The sequence below is a fragment of the Equus quagga genome, chromosome 5 (assembly GCF_021613505.1).
Source record: "Equus quagga isolate Etosha38 chromosome 5, UCLA_HA_Equagga_1.0, whole genome shotgun sequence".
Lineage (NCBI taxonomy): Eukaryota > Metazoa > Chordata > Mammalia > Perissodactyla > Equidae > Equus > Equus quagga.
Genome location: NC_060271.1, coordinates 103,290,103 through 103,317,110, shown reverse-complemented (window position 1 = coordinate 103,317,110; position 27,008 = coordinate 103,290,103). Strand labels below are relative to the sequence as shown.

Genomic DNA, 27,008 nt, shown 5'->3' with positions numbered 1-27,008 from the left:
CAGTTATATGTGAAAGTACAATTTTTAAATGCTGCTGAAAGTAAAATTTACGACCCAAATTCCTAAAATGAATCACCAAATGCTGGATGAGGGAAACTGGTAACTTTGTGTATCAGGAAACAAAACCAATCTGAGTGAGTCATCTCTGTGATCATAGATAACACAGCCACAGGCAGGGTTTGGCGCAAACAAATGGCTACAGCAATCAAATGCTAGAATCTCGCATTTAATGGTTTCTCACATTAAAATGCATCAGTCAGCTCTATGAAACCAGGAAGTGGAACCCAGGACACCACATAAACACCACACTCTCTTGAGTTTGGTATTTTTCATCATTCTGCTCTAAGCGTACCTCAACGTTTGACAGAAACACAACAATGAAGGTGATGGTTTGTCCAGAGGTAAGCAGGAAGGTAAAAGCTAGCTAACATGACAGGGCATCTGAAATGTTTCATAAGAAAATTTCAATACTTTTTGGAGGCCTATTTATTGAGGCCTTTGATCCAAAATGAAAAAGGTGATCAGAAGTTGGCAAATGCCTCAAAAAATGTAACGGAGGAAGTGTAATCGGCTCAAGAAGCCGAAAAGCCCGTGAGCATCTGATTCCGCGCACAATCTGTACACATGCTTTTTCTCAGGTACTCCAAGCTTGAAAGAGAAGATGAGTGGGAGGGGAACTCACGCCACATAGCACTGCCACCTAGATGCTACCCCTTGCACACACCAGCAAACTCCTCCAGAGTGAAGAGCCAGTTGAAGCCCTGGACTGGGGTATATATGGCAGGACCAGCCCTGCCCCATGTTGGCCAGGCTCAACACAGGGATAATGCAAGCACCCAGGCTGTGTTTTTCAAAAGGGGGTATTTCCAGTTATCACCACAAACCCATTAGCAGGCAGAGCGCCATGGAAACATTACTTAAACAGGTGATATGAGCTCTTGTATCCACAATATAAGCACTTTCCTCTGAAACATTAGAGACCAGTTGGGGGCAATGGCAAAGACCCCCAGGCCCCTGCCTTCATAAGCCCCCTCCCAAAGTAAAAAAAAAAAAATCTATAATTTCTGAAATAAGAACGAGATAAAATACCCCCATCGAGCCCCATGCCCACCCCCATCATTTGCATGAAGCATACACTACCTCATAATGAAGGGAATAAAAGGGGCCATGCTGAGAGCAGAAGAGGTGCCGTCCATCGGGGAAGGGTAGAGCCTCCCCAACACCAACAGCAAGAGGAACATGCTTGGGTGACGGTTGAGTTCTCCCATGTCACTGAAAAAAATCATTGGACAGAAAAGATGAAAATTTAAGAGGTGACGCACTATCTTCAAAAATTTTTCTGATTAAGTAACTATGTATATAATGTGCAACTCTCTATGATCAAGGGATAGTTTTCCCTTTTTTGCCTTCCTCCACTTCCTATATTCCAAATGTGCATATAAGGAGGAACTACTGGCAATCAGATTGGGGCTTTTGCACATGATTCTCTCCTTAAAGCTAATCAACTGATAATCGAGTCTGCTGCTTTGATTTGAGCTGTTCATACAGCAGAGAGGTGCCTGTTCCACAGCATGAAATTCGAAACTTTCAACATCCAAACCTACCTAAGAAGGCATGGACAATCACTTATAGGGCCAGAAAATCCTGTTGGCACAGATTACTAATGTGAGGAAATGTATCACAAGCAGAAGTAAAACTGATGTTATTTTATTTTCTCATTACAAACATCTAGTATAAATTCATACCAAGTGCAAAAATTACTAGAAAAATAAAAAAATCACATGTTCTAAGATGCCCATACCAAAAATTCCACTACCAGCTACAGAATGTAATTAAAAGGATAATGGTGAACTTTTCTATCTGCCCTGATCAGACTGGAAGCCCTCTTAATGGCTTTATTTCGTGTTTCCAGGGTCACTGGCCATCTTTGCTCAGGTAAACCAAGTACCATTTCTGATCAGAGGAGACCAGATTAGTCAGTTAACTGCTGTAGTTTCACAATGGTCAGCTGTAACAGGCCAGTAATAAAAAATGAGAGGTGTATATTAAAGTAAACTTAATATGTAAACACACAGATTTTTAAATATAATAGGAAGAAAATCATTCTCAACAGAAGAAATCACCATGTGCTTCTAAGAAGTTTGTTCCTGTATAAAACTACAAACAAGGGGCCGGCCCGGTGGCGTAGCAGTTAAGTGCACAAGTTCCACTTCTTGGCAGCCCAGGCTTCACCGGTTTGGATCCCAGGTACGGACATGGCACTGCTTGGCAAAAGCCATGCTGTGGTAGGCGTCCCACATATGAAGTCGAGGAAGATGGGCATGGATGTTAGCTCAGGGCTAGTCTTCCTCCGCAAAAAGAGGAGGATTGGCAGTAGTTAGCTCAGGGCTAATCTTCCTCAAAAAAAACTACAAACAAGATTAAATTTGACAAAATTTACAATAAAACAGGATTTTAAAAATATAATACAAAAACAGGATTTTATACAACTTTTCAGGTACAAATCTGCTATAGAGAATTAGGCAACATCATGTATTAAAGAAGCACTTAAAAAAAATCCATCTCTGTACAAGGAAGGAGTTAATTAAAAACTGTTGCCTAGAGGGGAAATCTCCATTAATAACTAATTCACATCCTTGATTTCACTTTTCCCCACCCTATTCTCTTCTCACCTTTCCACAGTATTGGCTACAGCTTCCAACTGCTTGAGAAGAAAGGGATAGAGTTCCGGGAAACGAGAGAAAAATTCACTCCCTGTCATTCTGTGGAGGGAGGGGAAAAAAAAGATAAATTATATCATTTATTTCCTTTGATTTGATAATAAAGCCTTTTTATTTATGTTTTTTAAAGAATAATGAAATAAAGTTAAGAACAAAACCTACATCTGAATAATTTAATAATCAATAGCAACAACACATTTAATTTTCATTTTGGATGTGCTCTTAAATGCATGGAATTTTATCTCAAAATTTAAGATTTTGTATATTTACAAATATTTGATCTCAAATTGTGTCAGGGAGGAAATATGTAAATTGTGAAAATGCCAAGTTTCCACAATTGATTTGGACTACGAATCTGGTCAACACGTGACTGACTGAGACTGCCTCAGCTTCAGTAATAAGGGCAGGTCTAGAACAAGGTTTCTCAAAGACGGCAGCAGTGACATTCTGGACCAGATAATTCTTTGTTGTGGGGGACTGTCCCATGCACTGCAGAATGTTTAGCAGCCTCTGTAGCTTCTACCCACTAGATGCCAGTAGTACACCTCCCCCGAAGTCATGACAATCAAAAGTGTCTCCAGACATTGCCATATGCACTCCGAGGGAAAAAAGATCCCCAGTTGAGACCCGCTGGTCTGGAGTCTGGTTATCAGAAGTACAGAGTTGGCATGTGAGGGGCTGGAGATCTAATCCCACCTGACACCTGTGAGGATTACCTTTGTCATCTTTATAAACACTACTCTTGAACTCTGACAAGATCCTAAAAATAGTTCCTCAGACTGTACAACTGACCAAAAAGCTCAAGCTAAATACAGTATTTAGTTAATATTCTGTCTCCATAACTATTAAAGAACTAGTCTGAAGGGGTGGCATAAATATTTCCTAACTTGCCCCCTCTTAGCAACTCTAGATGTATGCTCCCATCAACGGAGACCCAAAATAAGATTATTTTTTAAAATTGAGGTATATTTTACACACAATGAAGTGCTCAAACCTTAAGTGTAACATTTGATCAGTTTTCACACATGCATACACTCATGTAATGTACATTCCTATGAAGACTCAGAAAATGTCCTTCATCTGAGTAAGTTTTCTTGTGTCCCTTCCCAGTCAACTCTCAGTCTCCAACTTCCAATCCCCAATCATGATTTGATTTCTATCATCACAATTTGGTTTTGTCTACTCTAGAATTTCACATAAATGTAAATACATTACATAATTTTTTGTGTTTGGCTTTTTTCAGTCAGCATAAAATGTTTATCAGATTCATCCACAGCATTCAATGTATCAATAGTTTCTTTTTTCTGTTGAGTAGTATTCCATTGTATGAATACACAAATTTGTTTATTCATTCTCCTCTTGACAGACATGGGCTATTTCCATGTGTTGGCTATCATGAATAAAGCTGCTATGAACATTCTTGTACCAGGGTTTTTGGGGACATATGTTTTCATTTCTCTTGGATAAATACCTGAGAATAAAAGTGCAGTATGTTTAACATTTTCAGAAACTGACAGTTTTCCAAATTAATTATAGCATTTTACACTCCCAACAACAAAGAGTAACAGCTCTAGTGGCTCTAAATCCTTTCCAACATTTGCTGTTGTCTTTCTTCTTCCACTTTAGCCATCCCTGTGGGTACGTAATGGTATCTCCTGGTGATTTTCATTTGTATTTCTTTGATGACTAATGACATTAAATACTTTTTATGTGCTTTGGTCATTGGTATGGCCTTTTGTAAAGTATCTATTCAAGATTTTTGTCCATTTTTTAATTAAGTTGCTTGTTTCCTTTGCCGTATAAATGCATTGCATGTACTTCCTCCTAGTTTGTGGCTTGCCAATTTATTTTCTTAATAATGTCTTTCGATGAGAAGTTTTAAAATTTTGATGCAGTCCAATAAATGGATCAATTTTTTTCTTTTATGATTCATACTTTCTATGGCCAAAGAAATCTTTGCCTATCTCAACATCACAAAGATATTGTTTCCTTCTAGAAGTTTTATAGTTTTAGCTTTTATGTTGGGGTCTATGATCCATCTCAAATTAATTTTTGTGTACGGTGTGAGGCAGAGGTCACAGTTCTTTGTTTTCCTACATTTGTGTATCACATTTTTAACAGGGAGATGCCGTAAGAAAAGATATATGCCTTAAATAGGAGAAATGTGCCATGTTCGTGAGAAGAAGATTCAATATTATAAAGATGAAATTCTCCCCAAGTTCAATGCAATTGCAATAAAAATAGTAATTGTGTGTGTGCATGTCTGTAACTGTACAATCGGGTTCTAAAATGTATATAAGATGCACCAATGGCCAAGAACGGCAAAGATAATCTTGAAGAACAACAAGGTTGGAAGACTCACACAATCAAGCAGCTAGAAATATTATAAAACTTTAGTCATTAGAACATTGTGGTGACAAGCAGGCAGTGAAATAGAATAGAGAGCAAGGCAACACACACACATACATATACGAAAACTTGACTTATGAAAGAGCTGGTACTGCAGGTGATAGTACCATGAAGATCATAGGTGCTGTGATAACTAATTATCCACACAGACAAAATTAAAATTGGACTCTAACCTTCTACTATATACAAAATTAAATTCCAGACTTAGAAGTAAAAAGTAAAACCGCTAAACTCTTTAAAAGACTATAGAGAAGAGAATTTATTGAACAAGACCCAAAAAGCATCAACTAGTAGGAAAATTGATATTCAACTACATCAGTTAACATGTATTTTTAAATTCTGTACACACAAAATAATGAAGAAAAATACAAAATAATATATGCACAAAGTATTTTTGGCTGAGGAAGAGTGTGAAATGTTCTGGAATAAGAGATAGTTAACAGACTAGGAGACTTAAAAGTCATGTGAGACTAAAAACGACTAACGCAACATGTGGACCCTGTCTGGATGCTGAGTGCAACAAACCAACTACAAAGAGACATCTCTAAGAGAACTAGGGAATCTGAGTATAGATATGACAACAGCATGCTGCTATTTCTTTTTAAACTCTCTTATCAATCAGTACTGCATACTGAAGTATTTACAGGAAAAACGGCATGGTGTCTGCGACCTCTTTCCGGGGGGGCAAGAAATCGATAAAGCAAGATTGGCAAAATGTTGATAACTGTTGAAGTTGAGTGATGGATACAAAGGGGTTAGTTATACTAGTCTCTTCACTTTGTGTTAAAAATTCCCATAATAAGTTTTTTAAAAATTAAAAAATAAAAATTTTTATTTGACGAGCCATAAATGGGGAGAAAATGTGTAATACACATAACTGAAAATTACATAATTAGTATTCAGAATATATGAAGAACTCCACTGAATCAAATAAGTACAAAGCAAACAATTCAATATAAAAATGGACAAAATCTATCAAAATACAATTCACAGAAGATAACATTAGTGGCCAATAAACATAAGAAAAGACGTTCAACTATACCGAAGGACCATTTTATAGTTTGGCAAAGATTAAAAAGTTTGACAATACCAAGTATTGGAATTTTCAGACATTGTTTGATGGAAATGAAAATCACTACAACAATTTTGAAAAATAATATGGCATTTTCTTGAAGGCTACAGATGTTTACCTAGTGACTCAGAAATGCTATTCCCAGGTAAATGGCCTAATAAACTCTTGGACATGGGCACCAGAAGGCTTCTGCAGGCATATGCACAGCAGCCACAAGCCTATCAACCACAGAGTGAATAAACTGTGGTACACTCACACAATGGAATAATGTACAGCTGTAAATCTGAAGGAACCACAGACACACGCAACAACACAGATGAATCTCAGGAACATAATGTTAAGTGAAAAAAGCAAGTCACAGAAGAATATATGCAATATAATCCTTCTATATAAAGTTTACAACAAAGTACCATTAAATAATATATTTTTTAGTGAAACAAATTTATGTGATAAAAAATGAAAAGCAAAGGAATAAATAAAAACAAAAGTGACAGAATAATCACTTCTTTCCAAGGGGAAAAGAAAAAAAATGGGATTAGGGAGGAACACATAAGGGGCTTCAAAAGTAATGTTCCATTTCTTAAGCTAGGTGGTGAATCCAAAAGTGTTTATTGCATAGTTACTCTTTAAATCTTATGTACACTTTATTAATTTTCTTTTGTACCTATTTCATATCCAGTAAAATCAAAATTTTTTTAAAAAAGAGAAAGTCCATACTCCATTCCAAATTATAGATTTATTGAACATTTTATGTAAAATTGTACTCATTTCCTTTTTTACTTATTAGATATTTTTATGGAAAAAAATAATAAGTGCAAATGTTAAAAGAAACCCACTAGACCCCCCAGTGCCTCTCTTCATTGAAAACTATGCAAAAGTATCTTAGCTTGCCTTTAAAAAAAATTCAGTGCATACAAGTACATACTTTTAGTTTGGCTTTTTCCTTCCACAAATATGCATATTATATAGACTGTTGTGCACCTTGATTTCTTTTCATCTAAACTACATCTGTGAAATCATTCAATATCAGGCACACCGATCTATTTCTTTCCATTTAATGGCTGCAGAGTAATCCACCGTATGGGTGAGTATAAATGATTTAATCCCAGATGATAGGCCTTTTAGTTGCCCAGTCTCTTGCTGTTATAAATGATGAATATGCAAATTTCCTTGTTAATAAACTGCAATTTGGGTTTTGCAGGGTCAATGTTTTACATAGAAAGAAGGCAAAACCATTCCACTACAGGCTATTGGTACATTCTTTACCATCTCCCAAAAAACTGGTTAAGAACACCAGTTTCCATTTCTAGTGGAATCACTCAAAGGTAAAACTGTATGAGTTCAGTAATGGGACCCCTTAGTATACCCGCTCATACAGAATCTCTCCATCTATACCACAAAATCTCGTGGATACATCTTCTTGAGGAATCAGTTATTAATTTCCAGGAGAGTAATTCCTTAATGGCCTGATATATCTTGATGGAGTCAGAAAGACAAGTATTCTCACTTAAGCGACCATATGATTGTATTACTATGATCTAGAAACTGCCTTGATAAATAACTGGCTCTGCTGTTCACAATACTGCCAGAGGAAAGAGCTATGGAACTACTATTCTAAAATTCAACTCATTGTTTTAACTGAATTAAAGCTAATTGTCCCAAACAGCAAAATTACCTCAGTTACCTTAGCAAACATTTACCAACTAGTCTATCTTGGAGGATGTATGAAGAAGGTACATTACTCAAAGCCAAACACTTGGTAAACGTTTTAACTAATTGTTCTTAATCGCTTGGTGGGCTTTGACTACATCTTTTAAAAAATATTCTGTTAAAATTATTATGTCTATGCTTAATGGTGTAGGACTTTGAAGCATCAACTGTACATCTGTCAGGGTTTCAGAAAAACGAAAATTATTTTCTAAGGAGAATTTTGACCTTGCTCAGGTACTCTGAGTATACAGGAGATGCCTTTCTAGACTAGCATTCTTAGGCTCCACAATCCTGTTAAGAGAATGTTGACCCTATTTCTGCTTCTGCTCACATGAAAGGCCAGGGCTGCAATTCACTGCAAACACAGAAGAGTTTAGCTCCATGTACTGGCCAGGTAGCATCATCTCAAATCTGTATCAACAAGGGCTGCTAAAGACTTGCCTAAATATTTATGGAGTGCTGCCTGAAGGATGTGCAACATTAACAATTCCTGTGTATTATAAAACAGAGCCTAAAAAGGTCAGGCATAGGTAGATATGAGAATTATCTGAGGGGCTTATCACACTTCACTCACCCCTGATTCTCAATTATACCGAAAGGTCTACAGTATCTTGAATCCAGAATTTTGGCCACTAATACATTAATTCCAGCCCTCAATTAACTAATGACTACATTTTATGGTTATACTGAGTGGAGAATCACCATTTATAACAGTGCCTCTATGTGAAGGCAGTTCATAGGTTTTGGGCTGCTCGTATAGCTCTGTAATCTGGTTTTATTTTAAAAGGCAAATGGGCAAAGGACTTGAATAGACATTTTCCAAAGATGACATACAGATGGCCAACAGGTACATAAAAAGATGCTCAACGTCAATAATCATCAGGGAAATGCAAATCAAAACCACAACGAGATACCACCTCACACCTGTCAGAATGGCTATTATCAAAAAGACAAAAAATAAGTGTTCGTGAGGATGTAGAGAAAAGGAAACCTTTGTACACTGTTGGTGGGAAGTAAATTGGTGCAGACACTATGGAAAACAGTAGGGAGGTTCCTCAAAAAATTAAAAATAGAACTACCTTACAATCCAGCAGTTCTACTTCTGTGTATTTATCCAAAGAAAACAAAAACACTAATTTGAAGAGATATATGCACTCCAACGTTCACTGCAGCATTATTTACAATAGCTGAGATATGGAAGCAACCTCAGTGTCCATTGATAGATGAATGGATAAAGAAGAGGTGGAATATATATACACACACATATCCACAAATACATAAAAATGGAATATTACTCAGTTATAAAAAAGAATGAAATTTTGCCATTCGAGACAACATACATGGACCTAGAGGGTATTATGCTAAGTGAAATAAGTCAAAGACAAATACCATATGTCGCTTATATGTGGAATCTAAGAAACAAAACAAAAAAACAAACAAACCAAACAGAAACAGACTCTTAGATACAAGAATCAAACTAGTGGTTACCAGAGAGAGGAGGGGTTGGGGGGGCAGGCAAAACAGGTGAAGGGGATTAAGAGGTACAAACTTCCCGTTATAAAATAAATAAGTCATGGGGATGTAATGGATAGCATAGGAAACATAGTCAATAAAATTGTAATAACTTTGTGTGGTGACAGATGGTAACTAGACTTATTGTGGCATCACTTCATAATGTATAGAAATATTGAATCACTATGATGTATACCTGAAACTAATAGGAAATAGTATGTCAATTATACTTCAACAAAAAATAAATAAATAAATAAAAGGCCAAGGTCATGGAACCATTTTAGTCCATATTTGAATCTCCCCCTAAATCCTAGAACATGTGAGTTTTACCTCCTATTTGCTATTTAATCAAAAATGTAGTGTGATCATATTTTTCTCAAGAAAGTAGAAAATATATATTTTTTAAATACCTATATACTTCATGGTGAGTACTGTGCTAGGTCCTATGGGAGACACTATGAGACAATATAAGATAGTCATTGCTCTTGGAGATGAAAATCTGGTTAGGAAGATGAGGCGTATATAGAGAATATAACTAATAATGTAAGGCAAACTAGTGTAAGGGCCAAATAAATGATGCTTACTGTAAGAGAACGGAGTTGGAGAAGATATCATTAGGGTCTGGAGAGGTTAGGGAAAGTTTTGTGGGAAACATGGAAACCAACAGAAGTCTGGAAAAATTGGTAAGGACGGATTAAAAAGGAGAGAAGATAGCATAGAAGGAGTGGGTAGGTACAGGAACCAAGTGGGTAGATAAGTTGCCTGGATCAAAAGATGACTCCACGACAAGAGAAGGTAGAAAAGGCAGAATGGTATACAATTTTTTAGATATTTGAACGTCAGACTAAGCGGCTTTGCCTATGTCTAACAGGCACTGCAAGTTTCTGAACAGGAGAGAAATGTGACAAGAGAAAACTAGACTAGAGAGAAGAGAAACGTGGTGACCCAAGGGATAGTCACTAAATGTGTACATTTTCACTTCAACTAGAGCATAAATATCTATAGGTAAGAGACCATATCTATACTTTCTTGCATCTCTCTTGATACACGGCACAATACTATGTAAATGTTGGTTGACTGGTAAATATTTTGGTGATGAATGAATAAATTATATTAGCCAAAGAAAAAATTCTAATATAGTTAACCTCAAACCTATGCCCTATGCCTTTTTTCTTCTCTTAGTGATTGGTACCCATCCAACTGACACCTAATCATCCACTCAAATTCCTAAGCCTGAAACTCCCCCCATATACAATCAACAGGCAAATCTTGCTGTTTCTACCTCTGGAGTATCTGTTGAGTCCACTCCTCTCCATCTCCACCGTTGCCACGCCAAGTGTGACTGCTATTATCTCTTGCCTAGATACTGTGTCAGCCTCCCACCTGAGCTCTTTGCCTCACATCTTCCCCCTCTGTAATTCTCTGTTGTGGTAAGAATTCTCTTTCTAAAATACAAATTTAATCATGTGACATTGAGAGATTAATGGCTCCCTACTGCTTTTTGGATAAAGTCTAAACTCCTTAGCCTGATTTGCAGGCTAAATCTGCTTAATCTGACTCACTTGTCCAGTTGTTTTTTGCCTTTCCACCTTCACAACCTAGCCATATATAATTTCTTTTGGTTCTATCAATATTCCATGCTCTTTCCAGACTTCAGATCTTGGCAAATGTACCTTCTGCTAGGAACACTTCTTCCCTCCTCTCCCCTAGACTAACTCCAGATAATCCTTCAACTTGGGGCTAAGGGCAACTTCCTCCAGGACACCTTCTCTGATGTCTCAAATCTGGGTTAGGTGTCTGTCAATGGTGTTACACTATAACCTATAATCTCCCCATCATAGCACTTGGAGATATCATACATGAGACTTCCTATGTACTTGCTTATTTCTCCTACCAGATTATACATTCTGCATGGACAGAGACTATATCTATCTTATTTTTCTACATCAGCACAGGTACTAAGTATGACGCTTAGTTCACAGCTGGTGACTAATAAACACTTGAGCGAATGAAGCAAAAGGACAGAGTCCTTGACATAGTCAAGGAGAAAAGGAATTATGACTAAGATGGTAACAAATCAATACTTTCTTAAAGTGCGTCATTAGCTATATCTAAGGACATTCAGAATCATCATTGAATTAATAAATTGAGTATCCTGCCAGGGCTTGAAATTTTCTTAAACACAAACACATAAAGCTTGTCTCACTGGTTCGCAAACAGTGCGATTCTAGTTCACCCAAATAAGCAAACAGGCGGACAGGTTACCTCTACAGATATAGCAAGCCCTGGGGGTAAATTCTTCAGTGACAGGTATTTCAAACCTGTTTATCTATGTGGCAAAAAACTAGCCCAGCAACTTTACAAAAACAAGAGACGTGATAACTAAAAAGGAAAAACTGAACCTGTAAGTTCAAGCTCTTAGGAAGACAAAAGGAGACCACCAAAACTTGTGAATGGGATAAAACAGGCATAGATGAAAACAAACAAGCCAAGACAGAGGGTGAGAATAAAGCAGCTTTAACCTTGGGACTGTCAGACTACACGACAGGTGAGTTACTCTCGGTTCCGTGAGGCAAGAATTATGCAGGCGCAACTGAGGGGAGGCCCTTGGGGAAACAGAAGCTCCTTGAAGAAATCCACTTGCCTAGCAACAAGAATAAGGTGCCAGGGGCTGGCCTGGTGGCTTAGTGGTTAAGTTCGTGCACTCCGCTTTGGCGGCCTGGGGTTCACGGGTTCAGATCCCAGCTGCGGACCTACACACTGCTCATCAAGCCACATGGGGTCCCATATGCAAAATAGAGGAAGGCTGGCACAGATGTTTGCTCAGGGACAATCTTCCTCATACACACACATAAAAATTGGAATAAATGTAAAAAATATTTAAAAGAAGAAGAAGGTGCGAAGAGCACAGAGTGGCTGTGAGCTCCACCAAGGCACTCTTCTGCCTGACATCTTCAGTATTAGACTCCCCCAGAGCCCAGCCAACGCCTAGAATAGAACAGGCAGGCAAGAGTGATTTACTGAACGAATAAAAATGCCTGCCCGACGTCATTTTGTTTTATTTTAAAAGCTTTTAAAAAATTATTCTAGCACTACTTATTTATTGAGGAAAAATTAGATAATAAAGAACACTGCAAAGAAAAATCTGAAAATCACCTTAAACCCGGCACCTAAAGATAGCTGCCAGTCTTTTTTGATGTCTGTCCATCTACACCTTCCTCCGCCTTATATATTGTTCTATAATCTGCTTTTTACACTTAACAATATATTAAGAACACTGTTCCATATCGATGTGAGCCCATTTTAATGTAGGAGCTTCTGTGCAGTACACTCTCGGTGCTTCTCTTCTGTTTGAACCTATGTCTGGGGCACTAACCCAGAGACCAACCCAGAATGACTCGTCCCCATCTTGGCTGAACCACATGTGGAAGAAAATCCCCACTCCAGCCACGTTCAGACCTTCTCTCTGTCTGCACAGTCCACATCTAATCTCAGGAATGCTGAGTCTAGTTTTTGAGAAAATCTGATCTTTTGCCATTTTGGTAGTCTTTGAAGTCAGCCTGCCATCCAACAGCCTAGAAAAACCTTCACCTGAATCAAGCTTCTATTTCTCTTAGAGATCCTGTCCTAAGATCTGTCACACATACAAAAAGTTGAAATGCCAGAAGCACATGCTTCTGAGCTTAACAAAAGCATCCAGATGAAACTACCATGCAATGAAAAGAAGCATTTGGTGAAGCATATTAAAAGTGAAAATAAGGTATCTCTACCCCCAAATTCCTACATACGTATCCCATATCATTCTCAATCATCTCAGCAACAGGATCAACAGAGTCATGTACAAAGGCATAAAAGAGAAAGCTAGAAAAGGCAAGCAACAAGAAGCAGGAGTAAGGAACTGCATAGCAAACAGGAGCAAAGGCAAAGCTTGTGCCCAGTTTTAAAAAAACAGGACTTACTCACAGGCCACGGAACAAACACCATAAACCTGGTCATTAGATGAAAACAAACACTGAAGGCAAAAGTCTGGAGGTTTTTCAAATGGGAACCCAATAAACTATTGAAGTCTACCTGTTCCCCAGATTCTGGCCTATAAAACCACCCCAGAGGAGAGAAATCAGCTAAGGGCCTATGTCTCCTCACCAAAATGATGCTGATGAAAACAGCAAGCTCATCTTAGGAAGAACGGTACCCCAAATGGAAACAAACCTATGAAGAAGACCCAGCAGACACACATTTCAAAGGATGATCAAATGCCAACTAATAAAACAGAAACAACTAATAAAAAGAAATCTGGGTTTGGAATCCCACCAGGAGGACCATCTCTGACTCTGTTCCTAGAATCCTCTCCCCACCTCTGACTGGGGCTGACACCAGCATTTCTCCCTAGAGTAAAGTAGTTAAGAAAGAATGAGTGATTGGACAGAAGAGATGTCAGGGGTTCCAGGGTCAGAATCTCACGCTCAACAAGCACTTGTAATCATTGCAATGGTTCCACCAGGAAGTCCTCCTGTTATTAAATTTCAGGCAAACCATGTAGGAACTTAAAGGAAAGGCATCTTCTTCAGGGCCTCTGTTGTAAATGCAGTGACTGACCAGGTCACCTGCCAGTCTCATTTCCCTTCTTATCCTCTGTAGACAGCCAATGAAAATTCTTGGATTTGTCAAATGCTTTTCCAATCCTTCCTTTAAGGAAATACTTTCCAGGTGCAGAATCTCCCAAACCGCAACATTAGCCATCACTATAGTAGATCCAGGGAGGCAAGTGAAAGGTCCTAGTTCTGGAGGTGCCTTGCCATTCCTCCTGTGAAATCACTGGCCCAGGGGCAGGCCTGGAAATACATTTCCAGTCATTACACAGCCAGTTGGTCAGCAAACGTACATCTCTTGAATTCCTCATGTGTGCAAGGTCCCATGTGGGCAGCTTATATGGATTTTTTTGAGGAAGACTGTCACTGAGCTAACATCTGTGCCAATCTTCCTCTACTTCTTGCACAGGATGCCACCACAGCGTTGCTTGACAAGCGGTTCTAGGTCTGCACCCAGGAATCCGAACCTGCGAATCCTGGGCTGCTGAAGCGGAGAGCGCAAACTTAACCACTACACCACGGGCCGGCCATTATATGGTTTTTTTACACCAGAAATTTTTTTCTTAGAAAATGTTCTTGTTGAATCCCGTCATCTATAAAATATCAGAACCAGTCTATCTCCAAAATAGCTAACTCATTAATCATTTTCTGAACAGTTTGTGGGAGACTATTTCCAAAGATGGCTAACAGCAATTCCTCCTAGCCTCCTAACATGTGCATGCTTCTTGAAGGGAGGGTCTCTATGTCCTCTCCCCTGGACTCTAGTCTACCCTGTGATTTCTTCAATCAACAGAAGGCAGCGGAAGTGATGTTCTATCAGTTCTGCCTTAGGCTTCAAGAGGCATGGCAGCTTCTGTATTCATTGTCTTGAAGACTTGACTACTCTGCTGGAAAAATGCCCCACTAGCCCACAGTCATTTGCGCTCCTAGCTAAGGTTCCAGACATGTGAGTATGAAGCCATCTTGATCATTCCAGCACCAGCTGAGGTCTCAGATGAATGCAGCCACCTGAGTGATCACAGATGCCTCCACATGGTGAATGAAGAAGAACCACCCAGCTGAACCCAGCCAACCCACAGAATTGTGAGAAATAATAAATTGTTATTATTTTAAGGTACTAAATTTTGGAGAGTTTGTTATGCATCAGTAGGTACCTGAAACACAGATAATATCCAAAGCACTGAGTTTGACTCAATGGAAAAGGTATTACTAAATAAGAGATGCTGATAACAAGGAATACACAATTTAACTTAACTACTACATTACTTCTCTCACAGTTCTGGAGGCCAGAAATCCAAAATCAGTATCAATGGTCCACAATCAAAATGTCAGCAGGGCACCTCTAGATGCTCAAGGGGAGAATCCAATCCTCACCTCGTAAAGCTTCTGGTGGCTGCTGGTATTCTGTGGCTTGTGGCTGTATTACCCCAACCTCTGCCTCTGTGGCCACACCGTTTTCTCCTTTCTGTCTCTCAAGTCTCCGCCTGCCTCCCTCTTATCAGTGTTTGCATTAGTGCTCACCCAAATAACCCAAGAAAATCACCTCATTGCAAGAGCCTTAATTTAATCACATCTGCAAAGACTCCTTTTCCTTAAAAGGTAATATTTACAGGTTCCAGGGGTTAGGACCCGATGTCTTTGGGGAGCCATAATTCTGCCTAGCACAACTGCTAAAACATAACAGTTAAGGCACTCAGCGGCAAGAATGACCATAACTGGTTTATTCCAAGGCAGTTGTTTTCCAAATCTTCAAAGCAACAGACCACTTTTTTCAAATATAATCCCAATATTTAAAACATAAAAACAAAATCAAACCAGAACTGTTCTGGTTGAAGCAAGGTTGAGGTGAGTGGTATCAGTTTGGCCTCCCTCTTATCCCTAGCAAGCACAGGCCCTGATACACCTCTGTGAGCTTGAGAGACCCAGTTAAGAGTTCGAAGGCTCTAGTTTGGAAGACAAAGTGAAACTCAGACAGCTCTCCACACTCCCCACTTCCTATTTGCTATTATTCCCATCTTTCCAACCTCTCTACTTAAAGAAACACACTCCATTCACCACAACCCACTATTCTTTACAACAGTGATTTTATCTGTTTCTTAACATTAACAGTTACCGATGTTTTATTAAAACAAGTTTCAAGTCTGTCTTCTCTCACTAGGAAGTTAGCTCGTTGACACTAAAAAGTTTTGTTTCTGCTCTAACCCCAGCACCTTGAATGGTGCTAGCACACAGGAGACACTCAGTAAATATCTGCTGCCTTCTTACTGTTTTCTTAGAACTCCCTCACAAATCTTGTCCTGATTAAGGATGGGCTGTCTTCTTTTCAACCATAGGGGTCCTATCCCCATCAGCCTGACTCTAAAGCCATGTACAGGACTAAAGAAACTCTTATTTGGTAATTCTAAATAGCATTATACAAGCATTAAAATTCTAGTTAAGCACATGCACTAAGAATGCAAACAGTTCAAACAATGCTGAACCTGCCTTATCCAAATGCTAGCAAGAGATCACTCAGAGATTTCTCTTTTACTCATTAATAATAAATAGGCTACTTTACCATAAGGTCCAATATTTCAAAATAAGCTCTTTAGTTTCTATCTCTGTAATACTTTTGTTCAATTAATTCTTTTAGGCTCCTACTTTAGACCTTAGAGACATTTTCATTAAGGCTAATACTAATTTGCCAATCGTATTATTAAAGCGAGCGGAAGGTGCCAACAGAGTCCCAGACTTCAGGGAACAGATCAGAACTAGAAGGACTCTCAGAGAAGGGATACTATTCTAATCATTTAATTTTACAGATGAGGAAACTGATGCCCAGAGGAATTAAGTGAGCTTCCCAGGATCAGAATACAAGTTGGGTAAAGTGTAGAACTGGACTCTCTGGTTTCTCAATCTAGCCACTAGGCTTTTCAGGGTTTCTATTACACAGGTAATCCAACCATCCCTGTGCCAGGCATCTGCTTAACAAGCAGAGGACACCATGGCCCAGACAGGCCACTTTTCAAAGGAGTTCATGTCCCCATGATTGGGTCAGATAGTGATCTCTCCACTGCTGTCAATCACCCTGGTCAAGTTAGATTAAGGTTCCCAACCTGAGCTTCCACTTCCATACACGGAGCCAGGCCCACCCACCGACTTTAAAGGGAGTGGATGAGCAGGTAAACTGCCAGCTAAACAAATCTTTAAAAATCCATCCATCTGCTCTTACAAAGTATTTTCAGAGATCACTGGACCACGGATACTCCATTTGGTCTAACAAGTCTCAAGTCTCCCCTGTATTCAAATTAAGAGAATCTTATAATACTCCCCACACACCCTCCCCCCAAAAAAACAAAAACAAAAAAACCCTCTAACTCCCATGCAAATCAAACCAGAAAAGAGAGTGTGTGCACTTGTTCTTATTCAGGCTCAGTGCTTCCTTTTCCAGAGTGAACCCATGTTTTTTGTAAGTTTGTGAACACTCAGACCTAGGCTTATTTACGAGGGAAAAAAACAAAAACAAAAAAACCAAGCAGTCAGCAGGCAAAATGTTACACCCGCAATTAATACACAACGTTGTCCATAACTAGATATGATGCGATGTCCAGCGTACATTTTCCCAAATGCACAGCTAGAAGGAATGAAATAAGACTCAGGATACAAAGTGTGATTTTCTTCTGCTGCAGAAGCATGGAAAAGAGTCTCCATTTAGTGGATGTCCATCTCAGCCTGCAGGCTTCAGCCTTCCCTCTGAACAACTGCCTGGAAGTACTTAAAAAAATGGGATAATTTTCAACAGATTGGCTGGATCTTCAGACAGAGAGGAAAAGCCAGCATTTGGCAGAGCTGTGAAAGGAACATTTTGGACATCTTAGCCATTTGTTTTTTGGAGAGCCAGAAAACTAATCTGGAATAAGTATAACTCATTATTGTTATTATTATTAAAAACCCTAACCTCTGGCTCCTGGGGTTGGCAGCAGGAAGCATGTTGGTTTCTGTAGAAATGCAAATGAAATTTATTAAATTAGACATTCTAAGATCAGGGTCCTGTGTTTGGTGTTCTCACGAATGCTGGTTTTGTAAAGTTCTCTGAAGTTAGTAGGCTGCCACCTCTTCACAGATCCTGGAAAGCCATCTGCTTGGCCCTGAGAGCAGCCTGTGCATTGAGATCACACCAAGGCCGACTTTCCACCCGGCTGGGAGCCATTCCCTGCCATGCGTGATTCCCCTTAACAGCCAGACCCAAAAGCCTTCAAAGGCCCAGGCTGTGTTTGCTACTTCAACTGTGTCTCCCACGGCCCCTAGCAGAGGAGGCAGACATAGCATGCACTTCCTACATTTTAAAAAATAAATGAAGGAATAAATCATGTCTCTTTTCTTCCCCCCTTCTTAGTTATATTCTATTAATTACAACTAATATATGCTTATTTTAAAAAATCAACGTACAAATAAGTAGTAAAAGAAATTTCACTGCCCCATTCTAGACCTTTTCTGTACACATTTAGAAACATTAAAATTATACTTATCTATATACACACAGTTGTTTTGGAGGAGTGGCAAACATAGGCATGTTAAACAGATATGGTTCAGCCACGTGCTTGTTAACACTTAGATGCTTCACTCATTTATGTTCTGGAAATAGAGAAAAATATAGTTTTCCTTGTCCTTCATCTAAAAAAATGTTTTGAATAAAACTGCATTCTTATTATTTTATCTCTGCATTTGATCAACAGTCTGGCTGAATACAGAAAAATAGGAAGGAAATCATATTCCACCAGGATTTTGAAGGTAATGCTCCATTAACTTCTATCTTTTAAGTTTGTTACCATTTTGATCCTTAATTCTCTTTAACGTGAACTGTTTTGGGTTTTTTTTCTCTCAGGAAAATTTCAGAAATCTCATGATGATGTGTCTTGGTGTGGATTGTTTTTCATTCATTGCACTGGAACTTGTCTTTTAGCTCTAGGAAATTTTCTTGTGCTATTTCTTTGACAATTTCCTGCCCTCACTTTTCTTTCTGAACTCCTATAAGCTGCATGTTGAACTGCCTGAATCTTCTAATTTTCTTATTTTTTTTCTTTCCCATGTTCCACCTCTCTTGTTCTCTTTAGTTTTACCTCTGAAAGAGTTCTTTTACTCTGTCTTCCATCATATCCACTGAAATTTCCATTTGGGCTACAATATTTTTAAATTTCCTAGAGCTTGCTCTTATTCTCTGAATGCTCTTTTAAAAATACCATCCTGTTCCTACTTCATGTAATCAACTGCATCTCATTTCTTTAAGAATGTTTACTTTTTTTTTCTTTAATTTTATTCCGGTCCCCATATTGTATCTGCTTCAATTTAATTCCTTTTTTAAACTTAAATCTCGATTCTTCTCCTAATACTGATGATGAATTTTAGGTGGCAGCTGTCTCTGGGATTGACTGTAGTGCTTCCCCTCCTGTCACACAAACACAGACATACACAGACACTCCAGGGCAAAGAATAATTCTATCAGGTAAAAACAGACACACGAAGTTCATTAATGTGTCAAGGGTTAGAACACAGGCCAACAAGAAGGAGGCACAAACAAAGACCACCCTGAGTAAGCCACACAGTGGAAAGGCATTTTATTCAAAGGATAGCTTCTGGTTTATACTCATCCACAGAAGCTTTTCGTCATGTGACTGTGAAGAACATCAATTCTAAACACAGAATGTTCTGCTTCAAAGATTTTTCCCTCCTTTCCAATTCGGCTATGACTCTAAAGAAATACAGACACAATAGTTACTAAGGAGGCAGGAAATCCTGCCAGCTAACCCACTTTTACATACTGTTCCTTATGGTCAAAATGTTGACCACACTGTGGTAACTCTTTTTGACTTTATGACCTTATTACTAAGACCGTCAATTCTATTCCCCCTTATTTGAGCAGAGGAGCTGCCTGAATGCCAAACACTCGTCCACAGTGCTATTTAGGCTTTCCCAACAGAGACTCATTGAAACCGGGAGTTTGGTAAAATGTTTTACCAAACCTTACAAAGATACTTCCCAGTAAATATTTGAAGTATATATAAATACTTCCAAGTAAAGTCTTAAAAATGTGTAAAACTCAAATGTTAAGTCAAACGCTCATCTTCATTACATAATCACATTTAAAATAAAATAATGCCACTAGTTCAGACAAAGTAATAATATGCCACATAAACTAAGGCAGTTCAAATATTGTTTATCTACTTACATTAAGCCTATTTCCAATGGCAAAATATTTTTTTATAATATGTGCAGCATTTTACTTTAGAAAAGGCTGCTACTACATCATGGAGTAAAATTTGAAACCATACTCCATAGATTATTTATTCTGTGGTGGAGCGGGAATGAGAAAACACAATGTAGAGAAAGAGTGAAGGTTTGGAATCAGCCAGACCAGAGGAGTACTACTTATTGGCTGTGTAATCCTGGGCAATTTGTTCAACCTTGCTGGGTACCTTTCCATCTTGTTTCCTATGAAATGGGAATAATAGTGCCTATCTTGTGGAGTTACTTTGAGAAATGAGATAACATGTGGGCAAATCTACCACTGTACCTTCTCAACAAATTATACATACATTGCTCTTTGGCCTTGGCTCCTGCTACCCAGGCCGCTTTGTTTCCTTCTCCATTTTAAAGAGGAGATGAAAAGAACAGAGAGGAGATTGGTACAAATTACCATTAAGGTCAGCACACTCTGAGATTTTAAGATCCAAGAGTACCAGAAAATGTAAATCACTTTTTTTTTTTTGCTGAGGAAGAGTAGTCCTGAGCTAACATCTGTTGCCAATCTTCCTCTTTTTTTTTCTCTTGAGGAAGATTAGCCCTGAGCTAACATCTGTGCCAGTCTTCTTCCACTTTATATGTGAGTTGCCACCACAGAATGGCTGACGAGTGCTGTGGGTCCACGCCTGGGATCTGAACCCGCAAACTTGGGCTGCTGAAGTGGAGTGTGCCAAACTAAACCACTACACCATGTGGCAGGCCCCCAACAGCTTTTAAAAATATACGAAGTTGTAGGCATTGAAAATACGATTAAAATTTGGGTTTGGCATAAGAATTTTACATAGTATTCTGAATATGTTAACACACATAGTTTACAGTAATCATACACTAAATTATATGTATAAGAGCCAAAGGCTGGGAAGAAAGCTATAAAATGAGATGGATGGATCCATATTGGCAGAAAAAACATGCTTAGGGTATCTAAATACAGACAGACACAGAATGTGTGTGAGATAATAAAAATGTGGTATACAATGCTGTGCTCATACTCTTCCCCTCACACATTATATGAAAACAGTCTTTGTCTTTGATGTGCCCATTCTAAGCAGTAAAAATAGACACTCCATAACTGAACACACACAAAAATAGGTGCAGATGCTTCAGTAAAAGTATATTTCATCCTTGGAAAAGGAAACCATATTTCTCATATTTGTGATTACAATAGACTGGCTAGCAGTTGAGTCTGTATGGAAATCACTTAAAGTCATTCTAATAGTTTTCCAAAAGTCTCCAAATTTGCCAGAAAACAAGGAACCTACAAAAATGATTGATATAAAAACTAAATAAAAGTAACTAATTGAAGGAACAGTCACTGATAGTTTTCATATGTAAATTTTGGCATTACATTTTATTTTTAATTAATTCCATTAAATTGGTGTTTCATAGGTCAGAGGGTTTTATGACTATACACCAAAAATGTTGTTTATAAAGCCATTTACAAGGAACTGCCCACAAATATTTTCTAATGCATTTTTTCCTTTTGTCCAATTCAAATTGTTATTACTTCATATTTTCCTCCTTTAAGTCCAATTTTCTTCTTTTTATTCACTTCCACTTCCTTTCTTTGCCCTGTAACAAGGGGTAGTCCATTATAAAGTCTACTCCATTCTTTTTGGAATTTATATAGCACCAAATTACTTTAATCTGCAAGTATACTAAGAAAGAAAAGGAAAAAAAAACAATAAACCAGGTGGTAGGAGATAAATATCCTCACATACACACAGTCTCACTTCCCCTACTCCCCCCACAAAACCCATAAATGTGGCGGCCAAGGCTTATTTATGGAAAGGACAAAGAGTAACAGGATAAAAACGAAAATACAGCCAAAGAAGCCTCTTAGTCTCCTCGGCCTAATTTAAACAGGGTTACTCAAGTTCATGGATTGGTAACGGATGATGCTGCACAACGAGGATGAATCAAAGAGTCATCGCTAAGATATTGTTTTATTCTAAGGATGGACTATATCATATGTTTTGCCCTAAGAGACATGACTCACAGGGAGCCCATGGTTCCTTTTCCTTTCTTCCCTGAAATTTGAGCAAAACCAAAAAGGGGTGGGGTAGGGGAGCTACACAGCTAGAATCTCACACCACTTCAAGGATGGTTTCAATTCTGCTAGTCATCAGATATGCGACTTAGGTAAGTCACGTAACGTCTCAGTCTCAGTTTCCCCATCTATTAAACAGGGATAATTCTACCTAATCTACCTACCTCCCAGGGGTACCATCAGGATCAAAAGAGAGAGGAGATCTGAAAGTACTTTGAAATCACCAAGTTCTACTGATTCTACCTCCTATCTCTCAATTCTATTCACTTCTTTTTGTCTTCACTGTCACTATTCTAATTCAGATCACCAATATTTTTTTCCTAGGCTAGATCACTGGTTTACAAATATCATACCACACAGGTGTCCATTCATGAGGAAAATGAGAAAAACCAGGGCAATGTAGTAAATTTTGCACAAAGCTAAAGATATTCCATTTAAATATCTAACATTTACTTGAGTTCCCCTGTGTGTGGTGTGTGTGTATTTGTGGGTATGTATGTTAAAATGTCCTTTATTTGTGAAATGATTCTGACAGGTGGTATGTTTTTTAATGTCCTTACTTAACAAAATGAAAAGGGTAGCAACTCTATTATGTTGACCCTCAAAATTAAAAAAAATGTTTTTGCTGGTTCATGAAATCCAAAAGTCTGGGTACCACAAGTCTACATTGCCCTAACAGACAAAACTATTCAAACAAGCTGATCTCCCAGTCTTCAGCTTTTATTTCCAATCCAGCTACAGTGTGTTCTCTACACAGTAGCCAAAATGATCAAACTAAAACAAATCTAATCCTGTTATACCTGTGTTTAAAATACCTCCCTTGCTCCCTCGATTTGGCTGACAAGGTTCCCACCTCATCTCATGCCACCCCTCCCTTGCACTTTGCACAGCACCCATGTTTTCGGATGGCTCATTGTCACCCCCAGGCTTTTGCACAGGAACAGTCATCCCCTACCTCACCTCCTCTTTTCCAACTAAATATTGCATATCCTTCTGCTTAGCCATCATCTTTCTTGCTCTCCGGGTCTTCCTCAATTCTTCCACATCCAGATTACACGTATGCCCTATGTGCTCTTACAGCAACCCTTCCCTCGCTGTAGAACTTCATCCATACAGTGATAAATATTTAGTGGGCTTCCGCTACGTGTCAGGCACTGCTCTAGGTGTTGGAGATACAGCAGTGAATAAGACAAAGCTGACAAAAAGCTGACATTCTAGTACGAGGAAACAAACTGGAAATTAAAATTCAAAATAACAGGACGTAAAATATCTGGTGATTGCTCATCACGGTAGCCCATGAACCTAGCACAATGCCTGGCTCTTAGCCGGTGCTCAAAAAATATTTGTTGAATGAATAAATACAGGAGTGTCAAAAAGTGCTCTACAAATGTAAAGGACTGACTACTGTGTGCATGGGTTCATACTGGCCTATTAAATCTCTTCTCAGCACATGGCCCAAGCTTTCAGAAGCCTTAAAGCATGCTGTGTCAGTCATACCAGGGCATTCACTATTCTAAGACTTGGTTTTATACTTGGCAAAGCAGTAATTTCACCAGTAATTTTCAGATCAAATAAGTTAAACACTTTAGTCTCAAAAGTCTCAACTTGGCATAGTATGCATCTTCCTCAAACTCAAAACACAAAATTAAAAGAAAACGAGTTGCTTATATGGTTCAGACACCAGGATGCTGGCTTCATACTATATCTAAAAGGTTAATACTGGAAAAGTCAATAACTACCATGAACAAGGATCTTGTCAGATCACTGTTGAGGCATAATCCCACCTGAGTTATCACCTGCTGAAGAAAATTAAAGTCAAGAAAGCAAACATTTAATGAATATTAACTTGCCTTTGGTTTAAGAAAGGTCTTAGAAATAAGTTTTCCTTTAATTAAGAATAAAAGTAACCCAGAAAGCTGAAATGGGATGTGAGGAACACTCAACATGGGTCAGCTAGTCAGCATAAGAAAGAGTTGGCAGTACCCAGGTGAAACTGCTCCAGGGTGTGACGGTAACACCATTCTGTTCATGCAAAGACTTGGAAAATAGACTTTCTGGACAGAAGTGGGCCCAACATCTCCCCTACCGAGCTGACAAGCCAAAAAATAAACCTGGTACAAGTGGTCTGAAAACAGTTTGCTGTCTTTACAGACTGCAAATGTATCAAGCCCCAGGCCTGAGACATGTACCAATCAATCAACCAACTGACAAACATGTCATAAGCATTATGCTACGTGCCCCGGAGGACACTAGCACATATAAGACACAATTCTAAGCCTCTAGGAACTTAAAATCAAGTTTAAAAAACAAAACAGAAATTAATGGAAAAACAAAAAACCATGATTGAAGCATTGGCATGGTAAGAACCAAAGAAGTGGTACAACCTTGCTCTGGTGGCCAAAGCAGAGGGGAGAGCCTACAGAAGGATGCTCAGGGAAGGCTGGCTTCACAAGAGGAGAGGTAACCAGGAGGATGACAGATTTGGGAAAGCAGAGGGGGGAAAAAACCAGAAACTAGTCTAGGTGAAGCTTGGCCTTAAGCACAGCTCAGATTTATCTTTCCCAGGGTTGGCGGGGGAAGGGTGAAGAAGGAATGAGGAAGTGCGTGGAGGAGAAGAAGGAATGAGGACACTGCTGAGGCAGAGATGTGGAAGGCCTGCCTGGGGACAGTGAAGAAGGCTGGAGCAAAAAGCTCCTCTAGCAGAGAACAGGTTGGACTGTGGAAGGCCCTGAATGCCAAGCTAATGAATTTAAACCTTATTTCTCAAATACTGGAAAGCTACTTGAAGTTTTGGCAAATTACCATGTTTGGGTCTGTCCTAAAAATTTTCATACAAGTCTACACTGCCGACACAAATGAGTTAAAAAAACAATTTTTCTAAACAATGTTCCAAAAGTTTAAAAAACAGCACATTTTCACAGATATTTAAATAAAATCATATCATTGTGACTAAGTTTTAGATCATTCAGTAAATCACATATACTTGAGTAAATGCAGCAACCACTGACAGATCCATTTTAAGCAGCACTGAAAAATTACTTTTGAAAGGCAAACCCAGTCCTAACTACACCCACTCCCTTACTTCGCCCTCCCCCCAAACCTGACTAGGGTCTTTATTTTACTTTAAGCGTTACAGATTTCCTTATGTACCTGGAAGGAAGAACTGTTAGTCATCAATCTGGATGGCGTGCGTTAATAGGGTCTTTGTTCAGAAAATTTAATTACAGGTTTGAGCCTTGGACGAATGTAAAATGAAAATATTGGAAAGGACTTTCTCTCTGCTGATCTGCCAACTAAGCAGTACCACGGACTTCCAAAATTGTCCCTGTGTGCATTATTTGGAGAGGCAGTTTCTTCCCTGGTGTCTGGGGCATGGCTGACCCGCATTTACTCCTACTTGCTTCTCCAGCCTGATCTTGAGCTGCCTGTCCCACTCAACTTCCAACAGAGGTTCTGGAATCAAAGGCCCGAAGATGCTCAAATGTAATTTTGGCAGTTTCATACCTTTTGGAGGCTTCTGCCTCAACAAAGGCAGCATGACTGCACTCGCTTACGCTGGCTTCAGGCAACCCCAGGGCTTTACCACCTTTGACCCCGGTAAGCTGTGAAGAGGGAACACAGAGTTGAAAGCCAAGCTTTAATCTACCTCAAAGTTTACGAAATAATTTTACTCTGGCAAAAGTGATTATCTGGGGAAGGCTGCTAAACCAAAGGTATTTGGGGCTGCATTTTATACTTTGTCAATTATCATATAGGTGCTAGCATTTAAAACTATAAACAAGGAACCAAATAAATAGCAATAATACCAGTTAAAGACACTGGATTTCGAAAGCTTTCTGAGCAACAAAGCAAGGAGAAAACTCTGGTTAACAAAAGAGCTGTTTTCTAAACCTTGGGACATGTTTAGGCACTCTTCCCCAGAAAATCTAAGATTCATACCAGTGTCACAAAAGAGAAAGCTGCTGACCAAAAATGTCAGTAAAACCAACTAGAAAAGTATAAAGAGAATTTCCTAAAGTAGTAGGGTGAACAACTCCAAGTGCCGGGAAACGTCTAAATCAGTTTCTCTGAAAGCACAACAGAGTTATGGTAAAACTTCCAGTTTAAAAAACGTAGGGGATGATTTTTAACTTCAAAGTAAAAACAGAAGTTAACAACTTTTCCAATATATTCACACATTCAGATTCCTAAAGAAAAGCAACATGTAAACATAATATACAGGAATTATTAGGGGAACACTTAACTAATGATGAAAGTAACTAAACTCAACAGATGATTTTAGAAATGAGAACAAAGGACTTGGGTTCCTCCTAACTTTTGCCATTGTTTCATTCACTGAGCCCTCATGTTATCAGAGGCACTATGTTTGGCACTGTGGGGGATACAAAGATGAACCTAGGCTTTCAGTCCCCCTCAGTATTGGAGGAAACTCCAAATCAAAATCATAAAACACACAACAAGAAAAAGCTATCCTTTTCTGAAACCTGCCTTAAACATGGAAAGGCATTTCCAGTTCAAAATGCAGAGGTAACCATTCCCACAGAGGGACGATGATTTGGATAGAGACATGTGGTAAACATTTCCTAGGGAAGGAGCAAATGAAAAAAGGTCAAAGGTAAAAGTCAACTGAGAAGAGCTGCAACATCTCAGCAATTTACAAATTTAAAGGA

General features: G+C 38.7%; 1 protein-coding gene across 8 annotated transcripts in view; it reads right to left on the bottom strand.

Annotated features, from left to right (window-relative positions):
* THADA (THADA armadillo repeat containing) overlaps positions 1 to 27,008 on the bottom strand; it is a 308,391-nt gene that overhangs the window by 171,185 nt on the left and 110,198 nt on the right. For all 8 annotated transcript variants that reach the window (XR_006888570.1, XR_006888569.1, XM_046660638.1 and 5 more), the window contains exons 27-28: positions 2,673 to 2,762; positions 1,141 to 1,272 (exon numbers count right to left, since the gene is read on the bottom strand). Coding sequence is in view for 6 of the 8 variants with exons in the window: in XM_046660638.1 (XP_046516594.1) it covers positions 1,141 to 1,272; positions 2,673 to 2,762 (222 nt within the window). In the remaining 2 variants the exon portion in view is untranslated. The remainder of the gene's footprint in view (positions 1 to 1,140; positions 1,273 to 2,672; positions 2,763 to 27,008) is intronic.